The sequence below is a fragment of the Carica papaya genome, chromosome 2 (genome assembly GCF_054855325.1).
Source record: "Carica papaya isolate Zhongbai chromosome 2, ASM5485532v1, whole genome shotgun sequence".
Lineage (NCBI taxonomy): Eukaryota > Viridiplantae > Streptophyta > Magnoliopsida > Brassicales > Caricaceae > Carica > Carica papaya.
In genome coordinates, this window is record NC_142310.1 from 33,777,105 (window position 1) to 33,792,503 (window position 15,399).

The 15,399-nt window shown below is 33.1% G+C and overlaps 2 protein-coding genes across 5 annotated transcripts; both read right to left on the reverse strand.

Annotated features, from left to right (window-relative positions):
• Nucleotides 1-2,506: 2,506 nt before the first annotated feature.
• On the reverse strand, nt 2,507-7,347 carry ATIPCS3 (Inositol phosphorylceramide synthase 3). The gene is given in 12 exon segments (XM_022036107.2): nt 2,507-2,797; nt 2,873-2,967; nt 3,152-3,198; nt 3,285-3,380; nt 3,549-3,651; nt 3,747-3,807; nt 3,936-4,007; nt 4,620-4,700; nt 5,696-5,764; nt 5,843-5,929; nt 6,806-6,895; nt 6,991-7,347. Coding segments are annotated over 12 exon segments (882 nt in total). The 5' UTR covers nt 7,024-7,347; the 3' UTR covers nt 2,507-2,749.
• Nucleotides 7,348-7,980: 633 nt separating this feature from the next.
• On the reverse strand, nt 7,981-13,244 carry LOC110810019 (uncharacterized). 4 transcript variants are annotated; one of them, XM_088214260.1, is made up of 4 exons: nt 12,777-13,244; nt 11,662-12,002; nt 8,832-11,527; nt 7,981-8,712 (listed from the first exon to the last, which is right to left on the reverse strand). In XM_088214260.1, exons 3-4 carry the CDS (start codon nt 11,364-11,366, stop codon nt 8,428-8,430), a joined length of 2,820 nt encoding a protein of 939 aa, XP_088070386.1. In that variant the 5' UTR covers nt 11,367-11,527; nt 11,662-12,002; nt 12,777-13,244; the 3' UTR covers nt 7,981-8,427. The 4 variants fall into 4 exon arrangements, with proteins under 4 accessions (XP_088070386.1, XP_088070385.1, XP_088070388.1 ...); XM_088214259.1 differs by having other exon boundaries at nt 12,754-13,244; XM_088214262.1 differs by lacking the exon at nt 11,662-12,002.
• Nucleotides 13,245-15,399: the final 2,155 nt, after the last annotated feature.

The window sequence follows — 15,399 nt, forward strand, 5'->3', positions numbered from 1 at the left end:
GCCACGTGGCCCATTCCGCGTGGCCTTCCCACGTCAGTGTTTCTGCCACACGGCGTGTCCTGGTTGGCCGGAGCTGCTGACCGGGCTGCGACGTGACGTAATTTTTTTAAATTACGTTTTGATTCCCGATTTTTGATTTTCTTTTCAAAAACACTCTTAAAATCTAAATTTTCACATCTTTTTTTCAAAATTATTGTCAATTAAATCCAAAAAATAATTTTACCTATTTTTATCATTATTATTATTTTTATCTCTATTTAATTAAATTAAAATTATATAATTATTAATTAATAAATTAATTATTAAGATAAAATAAAATCAAAATAATTCTAATAATAATAAAAAAAAAAAATTTAGGGTGTTACAAATAATATATTTCGGTTCATCGACTGACAAACTTAGTATATCTATCTATTCTAACATTTATTTATTTTAATTTTGACATAAATGTAAAATGCATATAAACGGTTATAAAAATAATAAGATATTTTTTACTTTCTTTAAATATCAACAACATTTTTTTATCCACCAACTTTCCTATTTTGGAGAAGTTTATGGAAAGGGTTTTTGTGCGTGCAAATATCTAACATTATACCTACGTGAATTCTTTAGAAAATAAAAATATTTTAACGGTACTTCTTAAATTATGTTAGGAAATATTTATGAAAAAAAATAAAAATAAAAGCTGTTTCTTAGGGCCCATTCCCAACCAAATGTCTATAAATTACCAAACATTTTCATTTTCTTCTGCTCCGAATATAATTATAAACTATTATTATTATTGGAGCGATAATTAAACTAAAAAGAACAAGTTGGGAATAAAGATCTTTTAAATTCATATTTTTGAATAAAATTTATAATTTTATCGTTCAAGTTTATATATAACAATTTTATTTATTAATTTATGTAATAATAATAATAAAAAAAAGATTTATAACTCAAATTTGGTCGATTTTAAATATTTTTTTTGTATATTATAAATTTAAATATGTACATACGTGTTATTTAAAAAATTATTAATTTTGTTAAATAATTGAAAAAAAAATTGAAGTTAAAATAGAACCAAATGATAGAGATAAACATGTATTTCACTAATTTTTTTTTTTTTTTTAAAAAAATGAAATATGAATGATAATAGTCTTGTGCAGGACATGGGTAACATGATTAAGAAAAGGATTGAATTAGAGGACCAGTTCTACTTGACCACCAACTTTTTCCAGCTATAAATTTCATACATCTGACCCAAATTCATAATTCATACTGACCCTTTATAATTAGTAAAGCTAATATATATATATATATATATATTAAGCTAAACATTGGTTAATAACAATAGTAATTAAAAAAATTATTGAGCAGAGACACAGAAAATCTTATCAAGGATCTGTTTGGGAACTTTCCAACATGGATTAGAAAAGAGGTTCTTGAATTTAGGGAGCATGGGGAGCAAAGATTAGCCCCCTTTTCCCCCCCCATGATTAATTATTAAGATTAATTAGCTCCAGTACTCATTTGAATCATAAGGCCATTGGTTTATGGACCACTTGAATAACATGCTGTAGGATTTTTATTACATTATTAATCTTAAAAGATTGATTAAAAAGTTGATTAAAAGGAGGATTTAGTTAATCTCTTTATTTTTTTAAGTGTAAATGATTCAAAGTTATTAACTTATTAATCACGTTCAATTATGATAGTTTGGACATCACCTCTGTTAAAAGCATGATGCAGATGTGAAAATAAAAGTATAGAATATATAACCTAATGTATTTTGTAGTAATTTTAAGAAAAAAAAAATATGAAGAGTTAAATCAAAGAAAGGAATATATTTCCTAGAGCATTATGGAAGTAGAATGGACGGACTGTCAAAGAGGAAACAAAAAAACCCTAAACTAGGAATATTCATGTCTAACAAGATCCTAGAAAGAGAATCATCAGAAGATAGCTGCCAGGCTTTTGTAACTCCTGTTGTCTCACACAGAACCTAAAAGAAATTCATGCAGATGATACAATAGAAACCCTTGTTTTGAATGAAACTGGTAGGGCAGACAAAGGGGATGTCAGGTTGGTAGTGTCCAAGAAGAGAGCAGGGGTGTTAAAAAAAAAAAAAAAAAAAGAGACTTGTTTGGATGGGACAGAAAATAAAAGAGAAAATAGCATGTGATGCAGTTTTAATTTATAAGGACAGTTAAGAGGCAAATGTAGAGAATGAAGAAGATGGTGGTGGGACAACAGACAAGAAGCATTATTAAAATTGCATCATTGGCTCCATGCCACCCCCAGTTGCCTAAAACAAGATATCACATGCCACATACAATATCTTTGACACTGCTATTAACAGTGCATATACATATAATAATCCACACACTTGTCTACATACATATATGCTTGGCTTGTTTTATAATATAAAATCTAAACATAAATAAATGTAAAAAATTAGACATTTAACTTCACACTGCAATGTCAATAATTGTCTGTAATTAATTATTCCAAAAAAAACATAAGCTTATTGAGTACCCACCATATTTATTATTTTATATTTTAATAACAATAATCCAAAATTTCTACTTAAAAAATGTAAAACGGCTACTTAGAAGTACCAAGAGTAGACCACTATTTCAAATGGTAACAAAAAATCACTTCCAACAAATCTGATGATGACCAAAATAAAAATCAGAATTACTTACCATAATATCTAATTACCTTAAACAGTTTTCCAATATTTGCTAGCTTTCTATGGCCACTGAACCTAATCTTCAGCTTGTGCTGAGAAGTACGTACGTCCGTCACTACGTTCCTGCATATGATAATTGGAATTATCTAACAATAACTATATTCAATCTAGGGTTCCAATAGAAACTCCACCAAGTACTTTCTGGTACTCTTCTTTGCTCTTGCCGTCCTTATCTCTGGAACTCAAAGGAAGCATAAAAAATGCTGCTGATCCAGCAGACCGATGAGGCAAGTCTGCAACAGAAGACAAGTTAGTTACCATGTACATATAGTTTAACATTATGAAAACTTACAGAGAGCACCGCCACTTAATATACAGACTGAAAAATCAATTGAGAATGAAAGTCAAAGAAGAGTTAATAATAAGATCAGTTGAAGTCTATAAACTGCAAAATGTGGAGGCACTGCAGAAGGTTACCTGGCAATTTGTTGTCAATGAAGAACACAACCAAGTTTACAGTATACCTGCATCAGAATGAACACCTCTACGGTCAACTATGAAAGAGTGAAATCAATTTATTTTTGGTTTAAAATTTATTTCTAGAGATTACCATGCAACAACAATGTCTACTGTATAATGTTTTCGCGATGCTACAATCAAGAGGCTCTGACTCACAGCTAGTAGCCACGCAAACTGCTTAATGAACCTGCAAAAATATGCCAAAATAGTGCCTACAAACTTGAATATTTTCTTACATCCATTATAGAGCCATATAGACACCAGATATTGATTTTGGCTTCCTAGTGACAAATTATTAGGACATGTAACAGTGTAATACAAGCTGAGGTAAGTGAGAATTATCGGCACAAATTACCTTCTTGAACCATACTTTTGATATGTTCGTACAAACACCAAGGTAAATATCATATGTGACGAAAAAATCAGATCACCACAGCCATATAGGATCCCTCAAGGAACTGCATTAGTAGCACAAATATTAGTCAATCCCCACAGAGTTGATTCAGGATTGATGGACTGTCATTTGAAAAAGAAGATGTAAGTTTAGACATACGATTAATTAAGAGAACGTCGATTGCATTTTCTGGATAGGGAAGCCGGGAAAGTTTTGAGCCCTGAAAGGAAAACTTTAGTATTCCTTCAATCTGATCAGCAGATAACAAGAGGAAAATTTAGATAACTAAACATGTAAATATCTAGAATCTGAGATTACATCAACTGACAAGTTCCCTATAAACCTTACCTCACGGCAATGATAATTTGGACCAGGTAACACGGTTGAATAAAATGTGATGATGCGCAGACTTTGAGAAGCCTAAAGAGCACAAGAAAATACCTAAAGAAATAGTCAGTATAAACAAAAAGCACCATAAGTAATACTCGAATTGCTCTGATTTTTTTTTTTTATAAATACGACGCCTCAACGTGTTAATATATAGTGCATAAATAGTAAATAACTTAAGACTATTTTATCGTGATATAGTGCCATATGTTCACTCCACATGGGCTTGGAAGAAAAAACTGAATTTTTGGATAAACTTTTGACCTAAAAGTAAAATGACAATTTCTGAGAAACATGAACATTTAATAAAACTGATGAAAAGGTTGAAATAGATGCCTCTTTTTGTTCTTTTTTTTTTTTAAAGAAAAAGCTTCTATAGATTTCTTCTCAACTAGAAAAGGGGGCTCGGGAACAGCATGAGTATATCTTCTCAACTAAAGAAGCAAAGGGAGACGAAATTCTATGTCAAGGCGAACAAAAAAAAAAAAAAAAAGAGAAAAACCCAGAAGAACGCACATAATCAGATCAAGTAATAATAATACAACCAGATAGGCAGGAACCTCCAGACATTTAAAAATGAATTTGTTATTTTCCTCTTGAAAAGATGCGGTAAAAGGTAATTCAGGTATTGTAATCGGTACTTACAACTAGATACACAAAAACCCTACACCATATCAGAACTGTGTAGATTCTTTTGCTCTGTAAAACAAAAGGGTAAAAGGTCCACTGCAACAGAACTAAAATCGCATCAGACCATCAATAACTAAGCATTTGCATCTGCACAAATCGTAGACTAACTGAATTTCATTACATTTTAAAATAATAAAGATATAAACAAGAAGCCACCTACAGCAAATTCAATGTAATTTAGTCAAATCTTACATACAACTAACAATTGATAACATTCTAGTCTCAACGAAAATGTTAATGGAAAAAACATCTACATACAATCCAGTCATGGATTAATGTACAACATACTGGATGGACAATGTATGTAGAACAGAATTTATGTAGAAGACAATTATTGGAGTACAACGTAACAAATCTAATCATATCAACAAAGGTGATGAATGAAAAAAACTACACAATATGGCATATAAAACAGAACTAATGTGAAAAATCTATGAACGAACAATTAAGAGATAAAAGATTCTCTGTTCCTACAAGTTTCTCATAACATTCCTTTTTTTGGCTATTTTGAGGGCATAAATGATTTAGAAATATTATCGTTTTCAACTTCACATCTGTAATGGCATGACTCTTATACTCTACTCTATTCCAGAAAATATTTTGAGTACATAAATGCTTCAGAAATATTATCATCTTCAGCTTCACGATCTTTAATAGCATGATCCTTATTACTTGAAGATGCAGAAGTTTCACAAGTATCTCCATCTTGAGTAACTTATCCATTTAATTAGTAGCTACTAAATCCTAGCTGCATTGAGACAGTCAACTAATAGCACAAAAGCACGTGAACATGTGCAGCCATAACATACAGATGCAGATAAGATAATTGAAGCATATGTACCTCCAGAAAGACAAGTGAGAAGCAAAAGAAGCAGCTAAAAGAAATAGCTAAAAATAAACTACAAATGAATATGAAGATTACACACATTATAAAGATTAAAAAGAAGTAAAGAGTGTGAATGACAGAAATGATCAAACATAAAGGCCAAGATAAAATGATTGGTCAACAAGAAGGAAATTTTGAATCTTACCAAGACAAATGAACTAAAAATGATTCCGAATAAAGATTCACTGATATAAGCATTGGCTTGACCAAGTTCCTAAACCAGTACAATAATAATTAGTACATGGCAAACAGTTTATACTAAACTACATAGAAATACAAATGCGGTACGCACTGGTCGAATGAAGAACCCAGCATCCTGAAGTGTTGGTCCTGGACGATGTAAGTAGTGAACTCCATGAGCAGCCAGCCCATGTAGGCACTACATATAAAAAATAAATAAATAAATGAATCAAAAAAGAAACTAAAGTATCCTAAACAGAAAAGTACAATAAAAGAGCAAGGAAAAGAACACAGCACATGCATAGAACTACAGCGGGTAAAAATGTCCTTGATCAATTGAGGAAAGGGCAAAGAAGGATAAAAGAGAAAATTCAACCTACATGTGATCTGCCCTTAACTTCTGAAAGACCATCAAAAAGAATTTCTTGTGTTTCCACAAAGCATTTTAGCCACTATAAAAGGATGGGGAGCTCTACTCATTGTGAATGAGCTAAACTCCTGGTCTATTTCTGTCCATACCAAAAGCACACTGATACACAATGAAAAGGAAAATCCATGTTGGAAGACAAATTTCTTTCCACAAACATTAAACGTCTCAAAACTTTAGATAGACCTCGAAGCAATGAGAAAAACTTCACCATAAAAGCAGAATTCAGATCATAGAGTTTTTATAACTTTATAGTCCTAAAGGATAATCTTGGTATTGTTCAACCCCACGTATACGTTTGTAACTGCCTACATATTGAGAACGCATCACCAATATCTTTAAATAGCTCTCTAAAAAGAAGAACACCTTTCGAAAAGATCGTAGTAAATAATCAGTTTGTCGCTAAAGAGATATCTGCGACAACTCTAACAGAGCAACTGCAGCACAAGGAATTGAGGCAACCCGGATAACTATGGACTTTACGCTTGATTTTCCCACTATCCAAACACACACCTCAACAGAAACTTCGCTTACCAAATGATTAACTAAACAAATTAGCATCGTAAAGAAAATAAAAGGATTTAAATGCTTTGATTATCAAGCTTGATAAAATTTTGTGAAGAAACTTCAACCAGAGAGGGAGAGAACCTGAAACACGATTCCAGCAAAAATAAGCTTCCAATTTTCAACTAGAAGTAGAATTTCTATTGCTGCCTCTGTGTGAATTCTCCTGCATAGCTTCAAATTAATGTAAAACAAATCACTCAATCAATCGATATAACAATTAAAAAGAACCTGCAAAAATGCATTAAAAGAAACGGAGAGAAACAAACCTTGGTGGCCTCGCGATCAAAGTAAACTGTCATTTTTGGAATCCTCCAATGTCAACATTCGACATCAGTCACCAGAAAACCCTAGAATAGCCCGATCATCCACTTATCCAAATATCCAAACAAACCGCTCAAAGACCAAATTTGAAATCGTTTCGTTTCAATAGATACAGAGCTTAATCCACTTTGAAGCGCATAAAAAAGTCAAAAACGAAAGAGATTAAATCAAGTCCCAAGTAGATTAACCAAATGCAAAAACGCGAGAGCCAGAAAAGAAAACCGTGTCTCTGTTTATGTCGGAAGAAGAACCAGTTGGAAGAGTGGGGGTTGTACTTCGAAGTTAAAAGTAAGACGATAACCGTTTAGTACTGATTATTAATTGAATAATTAATTTATTTTTTTTCATATTTTTTATTTTTTAGAAAATCTAATCAGAGAAATAATCACGTGGAGCTCGTCCTCATAGAGAGAATAGTGGATGGGCTTCTTTTGTAGGGCACATGGATTCTGGGCCTGGACTTTTTAAAAACAATTTATATTTTAAAATAACAATAAAACTAAGAAATATATTCAACCACTATAATTAAATTAAGAAATATATTAGAATAAAGACAAATTATTTTGTAAGTTCATATTTTTTGGGAATTTCTATGAATAAGATTAGGATAAAATCTTATGAATTGGGTAAATGAACCTTACTCTATATTCATTACCATGTTTGTAGAATGTGCAGAGTTTTAAGTACATAAATTCGAAAGACTGGATCCTTCCATAATAATTTTTGATGTCGTCTAATCATTTAGTAATACAGAATATTTTTAAAGTGCTGACAGAAAAGTATAATTTGTATAAATCTTTTCATTTTACAATTTGATCGGGGATAAATCTAAGGCGTGCGCCATGGCAGCGCAGGTTGACCTCACTTGATCAAAGTTCAAACATGAATGGAAAAGCAAGTACCATTAATCCACATAATCATAATAACAATGACGATAATAATAATAATAATATGCACAATTAACATTGATGATGAGACTGGATTACAACTGAAATTGCTTCCGCTGTCGAAAGCAATCCACCACGAAAGTGACTCAAAAAGCTAACTCCAGTCTCTTTCTCTTCGCTATATTATATATAAAAAGAGTCTTTGCTTATTTTTTAGGGCTGCAGACATAAGTGAAGGCACATGAAATTATTAGATACTCCTCTCAACCATCAACTCCTTCCATATAATCATTCGGGTTTCATACAAGTGAAGAAGCCCACATGTGCATACGTGAAGAAATGACTGAGATATTTCAAAGAGCATTTAATAATCTATCCATCCTATGACTGCTCTTACGCCTGGCGTATCATGCACCATACAACCAACAAACTAGAATTATGTATGCTTGCCCTAGTTTGTAATTTTACAAAATCATTCTCCTTCTTAAGGGGGAACTAGACCCTTCCAACAGGGGATAAGGGTGGATTCGAGATGTATTTTGCTGGGGCATCTCCGTCGACGAGACTGGAATTCCTCTGGACTCGTATGGTCTCCTGCAAAGTTTTGTCTTCAATGGAGTCGCTCAACTCTGAGATTTTGCAGAGCTGCTTACCATCCCAAACTGCTATACAGATTGCAAATGCCTGTAGTAGAGAGAGTGATGAATTGAACTCAACAGAATAGATTCCGTCCTGGAATGGAGCAAAACTGAAGAAAGGCTGATTGTCCAGTAGTCCTCCCTGTAAGTTGTTAAAGGAAAAGATGATCAGCTCTTCTAGTATAAACTAGAAAGTATCGTTGCAGGATGTGTCCTGGCTGAATTTTTAAATAATAACTAAAAAACACAGAAGGTTCATACCAGAAAGAAAAGCTCAAATTGGTCAGTGGCAGAAGATAGTTTTGACAAACTGAAGTTCTTGCTCGGTTGATTCTGATTAGCAAGAATCTTAAGCTTACAACCCATATCCCAACCTCCGCAATCACACACACCACCAGATTTCCAGCGTTGAATCAATGATGAAGGTCCTCCTTTATGTGGTAGACTATGAGTCCCGCTTGGAAGTATGACTGTTGCACTAATGTCTTGCCTATAGACAAGAGAACAATTTGGAATATCTTTCCCAGAAATTGAATTAGGACTCTCCTCTGACAAATACTCTTTTAACCCAACCTCTTGCGAATCATTGCTTTTGCCACTCTGAAAGAGATCTCTGGATGAACTTCTGCTAATTCTTTTCGGGATCTTGACGACAATAGCCGCGAGCTCATCCTTTGGATGGAAATCGGATGTTTGCTGATCGGCTTGTCCTAGGTCCACAGCAAAAAGAACAAATTCTCTGATCCTAAATTGATCTATGCAGTTCCTTCCAGTCAAATTAGAAGGTTGAGAACCAGAAACCCTCAACTGGGCAACAACATTAGGAATGTAATCATGACCTTGCCCTTTGTCTCCTTGTTTTATCCACCTTCCTTTCCTTTTTGTCACCTCTTGAATGGTGAAGAATGTATAAATGTAGCTGTAGTCATCCTTCCCTGAGGAATTCAATTTCTTCATTGTGGCTGCTAGAATGTCAGTCTCATTGTCGACAGCAAATGTAAAAAGAGGCTGACCATTCTTAACTGCAACTCGCAGAAGAGCTTGAACAGTTGATAATCCCCGTCTTTTGCTCTGAGATGGATAATCGGCATTCAGTGCTCTATGATTTGCCATCTCTAGTTTATCTTTTCCTGATTGCCCAGTTGAAGAACATGGTTGCTCATCGGATAATCTACTGGCCCCATCACATGATTTTGGGTCCTTTGACAATGGCCGAGCAAGATTATGACAATTGACTGCCTTTGGCTTGATGAGTGGCTCCAGTAACCTTCTCAAAGGGCTGGACCTTGCTCTGTTTGCAGTGTGAGGTTTATCACACCTTGTAGCATTATGGCAAGATAAAGCTACAATGTTCTCTGAACCAGGCTTAGCAGAAATATTCATTGAGCTCGACTGGGGTAGAGCACTAACATCTTTGGAGCTGGAACTTTTGCTTGTCTTCCCCATACTGAAGCTAAGTCTGCGGAAAGGTGAAGTGCTTCTTCCTTTTTCAGATGCTACCTTGTTTAATTTCAGATCTGACTTTCTGGAAGGTTCATCTTTTGCATTGAATTTTGTGGGGATCGCTGCTGGTCCTTTGTCTTCTTGATTTCTTATGGATGGACTGATTCCTATTTTTGATGAGCGTGGGACTGAATTAGATCTTTCAGTTAGAAGGTTGTTCATGTCTGCATCAATCAGGCTATTACGTTTGATCCGCATGTGTCTATTTCCCTTAGCTTCATGAGGAGAGGAGCAAGAATCAGGGAGATTCAAATTGCACTCCAGATGGCAGACCACTTTAGATCCTTCCAATAGATTCCCACTAGCGTCCGCTCCTTTTCGACCTAGTATTGCCGCTGAATCTGGAAATTTCACTTCAGAAAGACTTTTTGGGGGACGATCTCTTGGCAAAAGAATAACAACTGTTTTTTCTTTTTTATGAACATCATGTTCATGATAAACTTGATTTTGTTCATTCAATGTTCCTGGTCTCTTGACCAATTCATCACCTTGGGACTCTTGTCTTTCTTTGGCATGGGAAGCAACCTCACAATTTATCCTATTGGGCAAAGTTCCGGTTTCTCGACCAGCCTTCAAGTCCGAATCTTTCCTTTTACATTGGCCCAACTTGATTTCAGCATGGCTTAGGGAAAAAGGCTGACCTGCTCTGATTAAGTTCACCTGATTCTTGAAGGTGTTTTGCTGGGTCCCCTTGAGATCTTGAATTTTTCCAACGCCCTCTCCAAACATTTTGTCAACTTGAGAACGAGCTTCCATGGAAGAAGATGTCAGATGAAATTGCAGTGAAGGATGACGCAACCTTTGATGAGCAGGAGACCAACTTTGACCTCTGCTAGAATATGCAGATGACTCATCTGTTGAGAAAGAAGAGGACGTATTACTACTGGAAACTGAAGGTCTCCTACTCCTATGAGGCAACTGTTTATGAATATACTGCCATTTCTCTAGACGGCCCCAGTCAAGGACCCCAACATTTAAAACTTTCTCCTGGAGATTTTCTCCTCTCTCTAGATAACTTGGTAAATTTGACATGTGCTTGACCAGTTCATCTTCTTTATTCACCTCTCTATCAATCTGTTGCCTCAGGTGACTCTCTAGAGGTTTACTTGAGATATCTTTCACATTTTTTGTGATCTCATGATGCAGATCAGCATACGACAAGTTAGGCTTTTCTCTTCTAAATCTGTCTTGGGGATTTGACCTTGGGATTGCTTGAGGCAATATAGTCTTCTGAGATCTTCCCAAGGACTGTTGGTCCTTCAAACTCTTTCTGAGTTCTAAACGGTATTCCATAGATTTGGTACTTTTGACTACCAAAGCAGAACTACAAATGGCACAATATTCAAGTTATATAATTTCACGATTTATCCATTTCTCTCTTCTGCAAGAAGGTTCAAACAGACAAGCTCTTGATATTGGCTGCAACCTCTAATTCCACATAACTGGAGGGCAACCTAAAGAAAAAATCAAATTGAAAATTATAAATGGTCAAGACTAAATCATTTTTCTATAAGACAAATGCAAGTATTGAACAAAAGGATGGAATCCAAACGAATAAAGCACCAAGCAAGTAATTTATTCCACTCACTTGTATGATAAAACCCGCTAATTTTTTGTGATTCCCAGGATTATATGATCGAATTGAAGAGTAGCTAAACTTTGGTGATGGCCAGGATAATATGATCGAATTGAAGAGTAGCTAACCTCTATCCCATATTATCCCCTGTAAATTTTAATCCTTCCCGTAACTCTTATAGTCCAAACTATAAGTCAAGAGGAAATTGTTCAACTCTTCCACAATCAAACTCTATAAGGACTCTGTTGAATTTTTAATCGTTCATCAAAACCCACTAAAACAAATATCTTAGCAGGTCCAGCAGTCAACTCTTTTTCCTGCTTATTCTCTAAATTCTGGACTTTGTCTTTCTTCTGCAAATGTCAGACAGAGAAATGGAGTAGCTATTATTACACGACCAAGGAAAATTCTGAAACATCTTTGTAAAAACAAATCTGGGCGATGGTAAAGGATCAAAAGTTTCCAATCTTCTATCAATCAAGGTTTAAATTAAATGCAAGAAGACAGTAAACAGTACCCAGACAAACGTGAAATGAAGCCACACAAATCATCGGAAAACCCCAAAATAATTAATTAAAAGTGGTCCATGGAAAAACCAACTCCAGGAAGATCTCAATATAAGGTAAAAGGACCTGTCTTCACAGAAACAGCTAAAGCGCATACCGATGTAGCCTTGTTGCCACAAAATCAAAACAAAGGACAAAGATTCCCAGCTATCCAAAAGCGCAGAGAGCTGAATCCGAATTTCAAATTCCAAAAACTATGAATTATTGTTCTTGAAAAAGGAAACGTACAACCAATTTTAAAGGCAATTATCTAAATAGAGTAAGCACTTTTTTACTTTTTTTTTTCTCTCAACTTTTCCCATTAACCAAACAGCCCCTCAAAATTTTCAAATCAAAACATCTGCCTGTCATAGGAAATCAATAGATTAAAATAAACTTATACCATTTCTTTAACTCAACTCGGAGCTGAGAAAAATCATCTAGTTAGAAATCTGAGTAGCAGATGCAAACTTCAACTAACCAACACACCAACCGAAAAGGAAAATGAATAAACGACCCAAACATTAATTTTCTCAGGGAATAGAAACTAAAAATATACCACGCAGCTCAGCAAATGCATACCCCGGAGATGCACATTAACAGAAACCTGTTCACCTCCGAGGCAAATCAACAGGTGTAAACAGCCAGTTTCCCATTGGTCAACGAGATCAACGGAAGAACGGGAAAACCAACAGAGATCAGAAATAGAGAAACGCTAACAACGAGCCAATGTTTTCCTTTCTCTTGCTTCAGAGTCCGACTCAACGTGCCGTTTAGAAAAGGCAAAGTATGATACCTTGCCCATTATCCGCCATTGGATCTCTAGCCATAGATCTAAAAGGCGAAGAACTGAAGAGAGAATATTAAAGGCCCAAAAAAGACAGTACGGAGAGAGAGAATGGTGAAAAAGCTAGAGAGAGAAAGCTCCTTTTATTTCTAGAGAGAGAGGAGAAAGAGACGGAGAAAGAGAGGGAAAGAGAGCGAGTGTTTTTCTGGTAGCAGTTCAGATTTTGTATTTTTCTGGTTCTCGTGCTTCTCTTTGAGAAGGGAAGGTTAACGGGGAGTCAAAAGATCAGAGAAGGGTTGGTAAATGATTTGAATCGGACGGCTCAAAATGAGAGACGGATGATCAGGTGGTCACATCAGAAAAACGCGGGAGCTGTGCTTCTCGCAATAGTTGACGCCACCCCCACGCCGTAAGAAAGTTAAGAATCTCAATCATGAATCATCAGATCCAAACGTAAAAAAAAAAAAAAAAAAAAAAAAAAAAAAGTTCATTAATAAATAAACAGATTATTAATTTGTAAAAACAAATTTAATTATGATATTAGTTGATTTTTTTAAATAAAAAAAATTAACTCTTAAGTAACCCATTAAATAATAAAAATATTCAAATTTTAACTCAGTAAACCACAATTTATTTTGCTCATTAAAAATAAAAATTTTAAATTTAATTTATGATAATTATTTTTTTTTATTATTTATGATCTTAAAATTTTACGACAAACAAAATGAAATAATTATATTATTTTAACGAATTAACATAAATTATACATAATTTTAACATTATTTTCCGTTAAATATTATTATTATTTGAATATAATTTACGAAATTTTAATTTGTTCTTAAGAATGTCTATGCATTTTATGTCATATTAATTTATGTTTTATAATTCAAGAATGATTATGATACAATATACATGTGACGTATTTATAAAGATAAACTATAATAATTATTATAACATATACTTTTAACTAAAATATTTAAAATGTGATAGAAAACTAAAATATTTATAACTAGCTCAAAAATTATAAATTGAAATAAAAGAAAAAAGAAACACTACAATAATTTTTTACACATGATATATATATATATATAAATTTTTCTTTTCGTGAATTTTCTTTTTTCTTTTTTCGTGAGAACAGTTTGTTTAAAACGCTAAAAAAACTTGTTCTCGACCGAAAAAGGCGGACCAGTGGTGGGCCCAAGTAGATTAGATCTTATCTAACTCGTTGTGGGCCCAACAAAGTCAGCTCATTGGACGGCGTGATGAGCAAGACATTTTATAGCTCCTCTGCGGAGATGATTAGGGCCTTCCAACAGCTGATTGTCTCTTTGTTTGTGTAATTGGATTTTTCAATATTATATATATATTCCTCTAGTATTGTTTTTATTACCATCCACATTTTTTTTTTATTATTTCATCTTATTAATTTAATATTTTTATTTTTATATTAAAATAAAAGGTGCTCCCTTTAAAAAAAAAAAGAAAAAAATTATATAATTATTTTTAAAATTTAAAAAATAAAGATGATGTGATTTTCCTGATTTTAAAGGGCTACTTTTATGTAAGTTTAACATTAAAAGAAAAACAAAATAAAAAGAAAAGAAAGAACAGTAAAGAACACGAGTACAAAGTTGAATAAAAAAAAAAAGAAAAGCAAGATTTAATAAGTGACTGAAAGAAATTCTTTTTTCAAAAAGAGATTTTGATCTACATTGATATTACTGTAGTGGGTAATTTCAGGATTATAATTATTACAATATATATATATATATAACACATATATTCACATTCACATTCATGTTATTTAGAAAAAAAAAAAAAAAAAAAAAAAAAACTATGTTAGTACCTATAAATAATAAGGTTTTGATGGTGGTGTATGCATATATATATATATATATATGCAATATTATTCTATTTTTGAACATGATTTGTAGTGGGTTTCATTATATATTGATTTGACACAAATTCAGGATTATAATGATCATGTGTTTTATGTTCATGTGAAATATGATGTTGATTTACTACGTTCAAAACTACAATGATAATATTATAAATATAAAATTTTGAATTCATTGTTTCTAAAAAAAAAAAATATTACTATGTTATTGTTCAAGTACATATATAAAATGATCCAAATAATCGTTATATACTTGTTAGAATAAAATTTAGAAAAAATGTTCAAATAATTCTTCAATATATTTCCAATTATTACTCTTTTTAATTGATATAATAACGTAATAAATTAAATAAAATTTGAAATAATTTAATAATACTATCATACCCCGTATAAATTTTATCTTATATCTCTATAAAGGATAGTAGGTTTGTACGCAAGATATAATAATAATAATAATATTAGCCCCACAATTGAACACGAGGTTAGATGTGAAATTAAACATACATAGATATGTATATATA

Bases quoted from the DNA above. Each gene is read 5' to 3' on its own strand.
- LOC110810019 (XM_088214262.1), bottom strand. From the start codon at position 11,366: ATGGAATACCGTTTAGAACTCAGAAAGAGTTTGAAGGACCAACAGTCC. The intron at 8,713-8,831 runs GTATGAACCTTC...AACAACTTACAG, and splicing joins AATTTGAGCTTTTCTTTCTG to GGAGGACTACTGGACAATCA.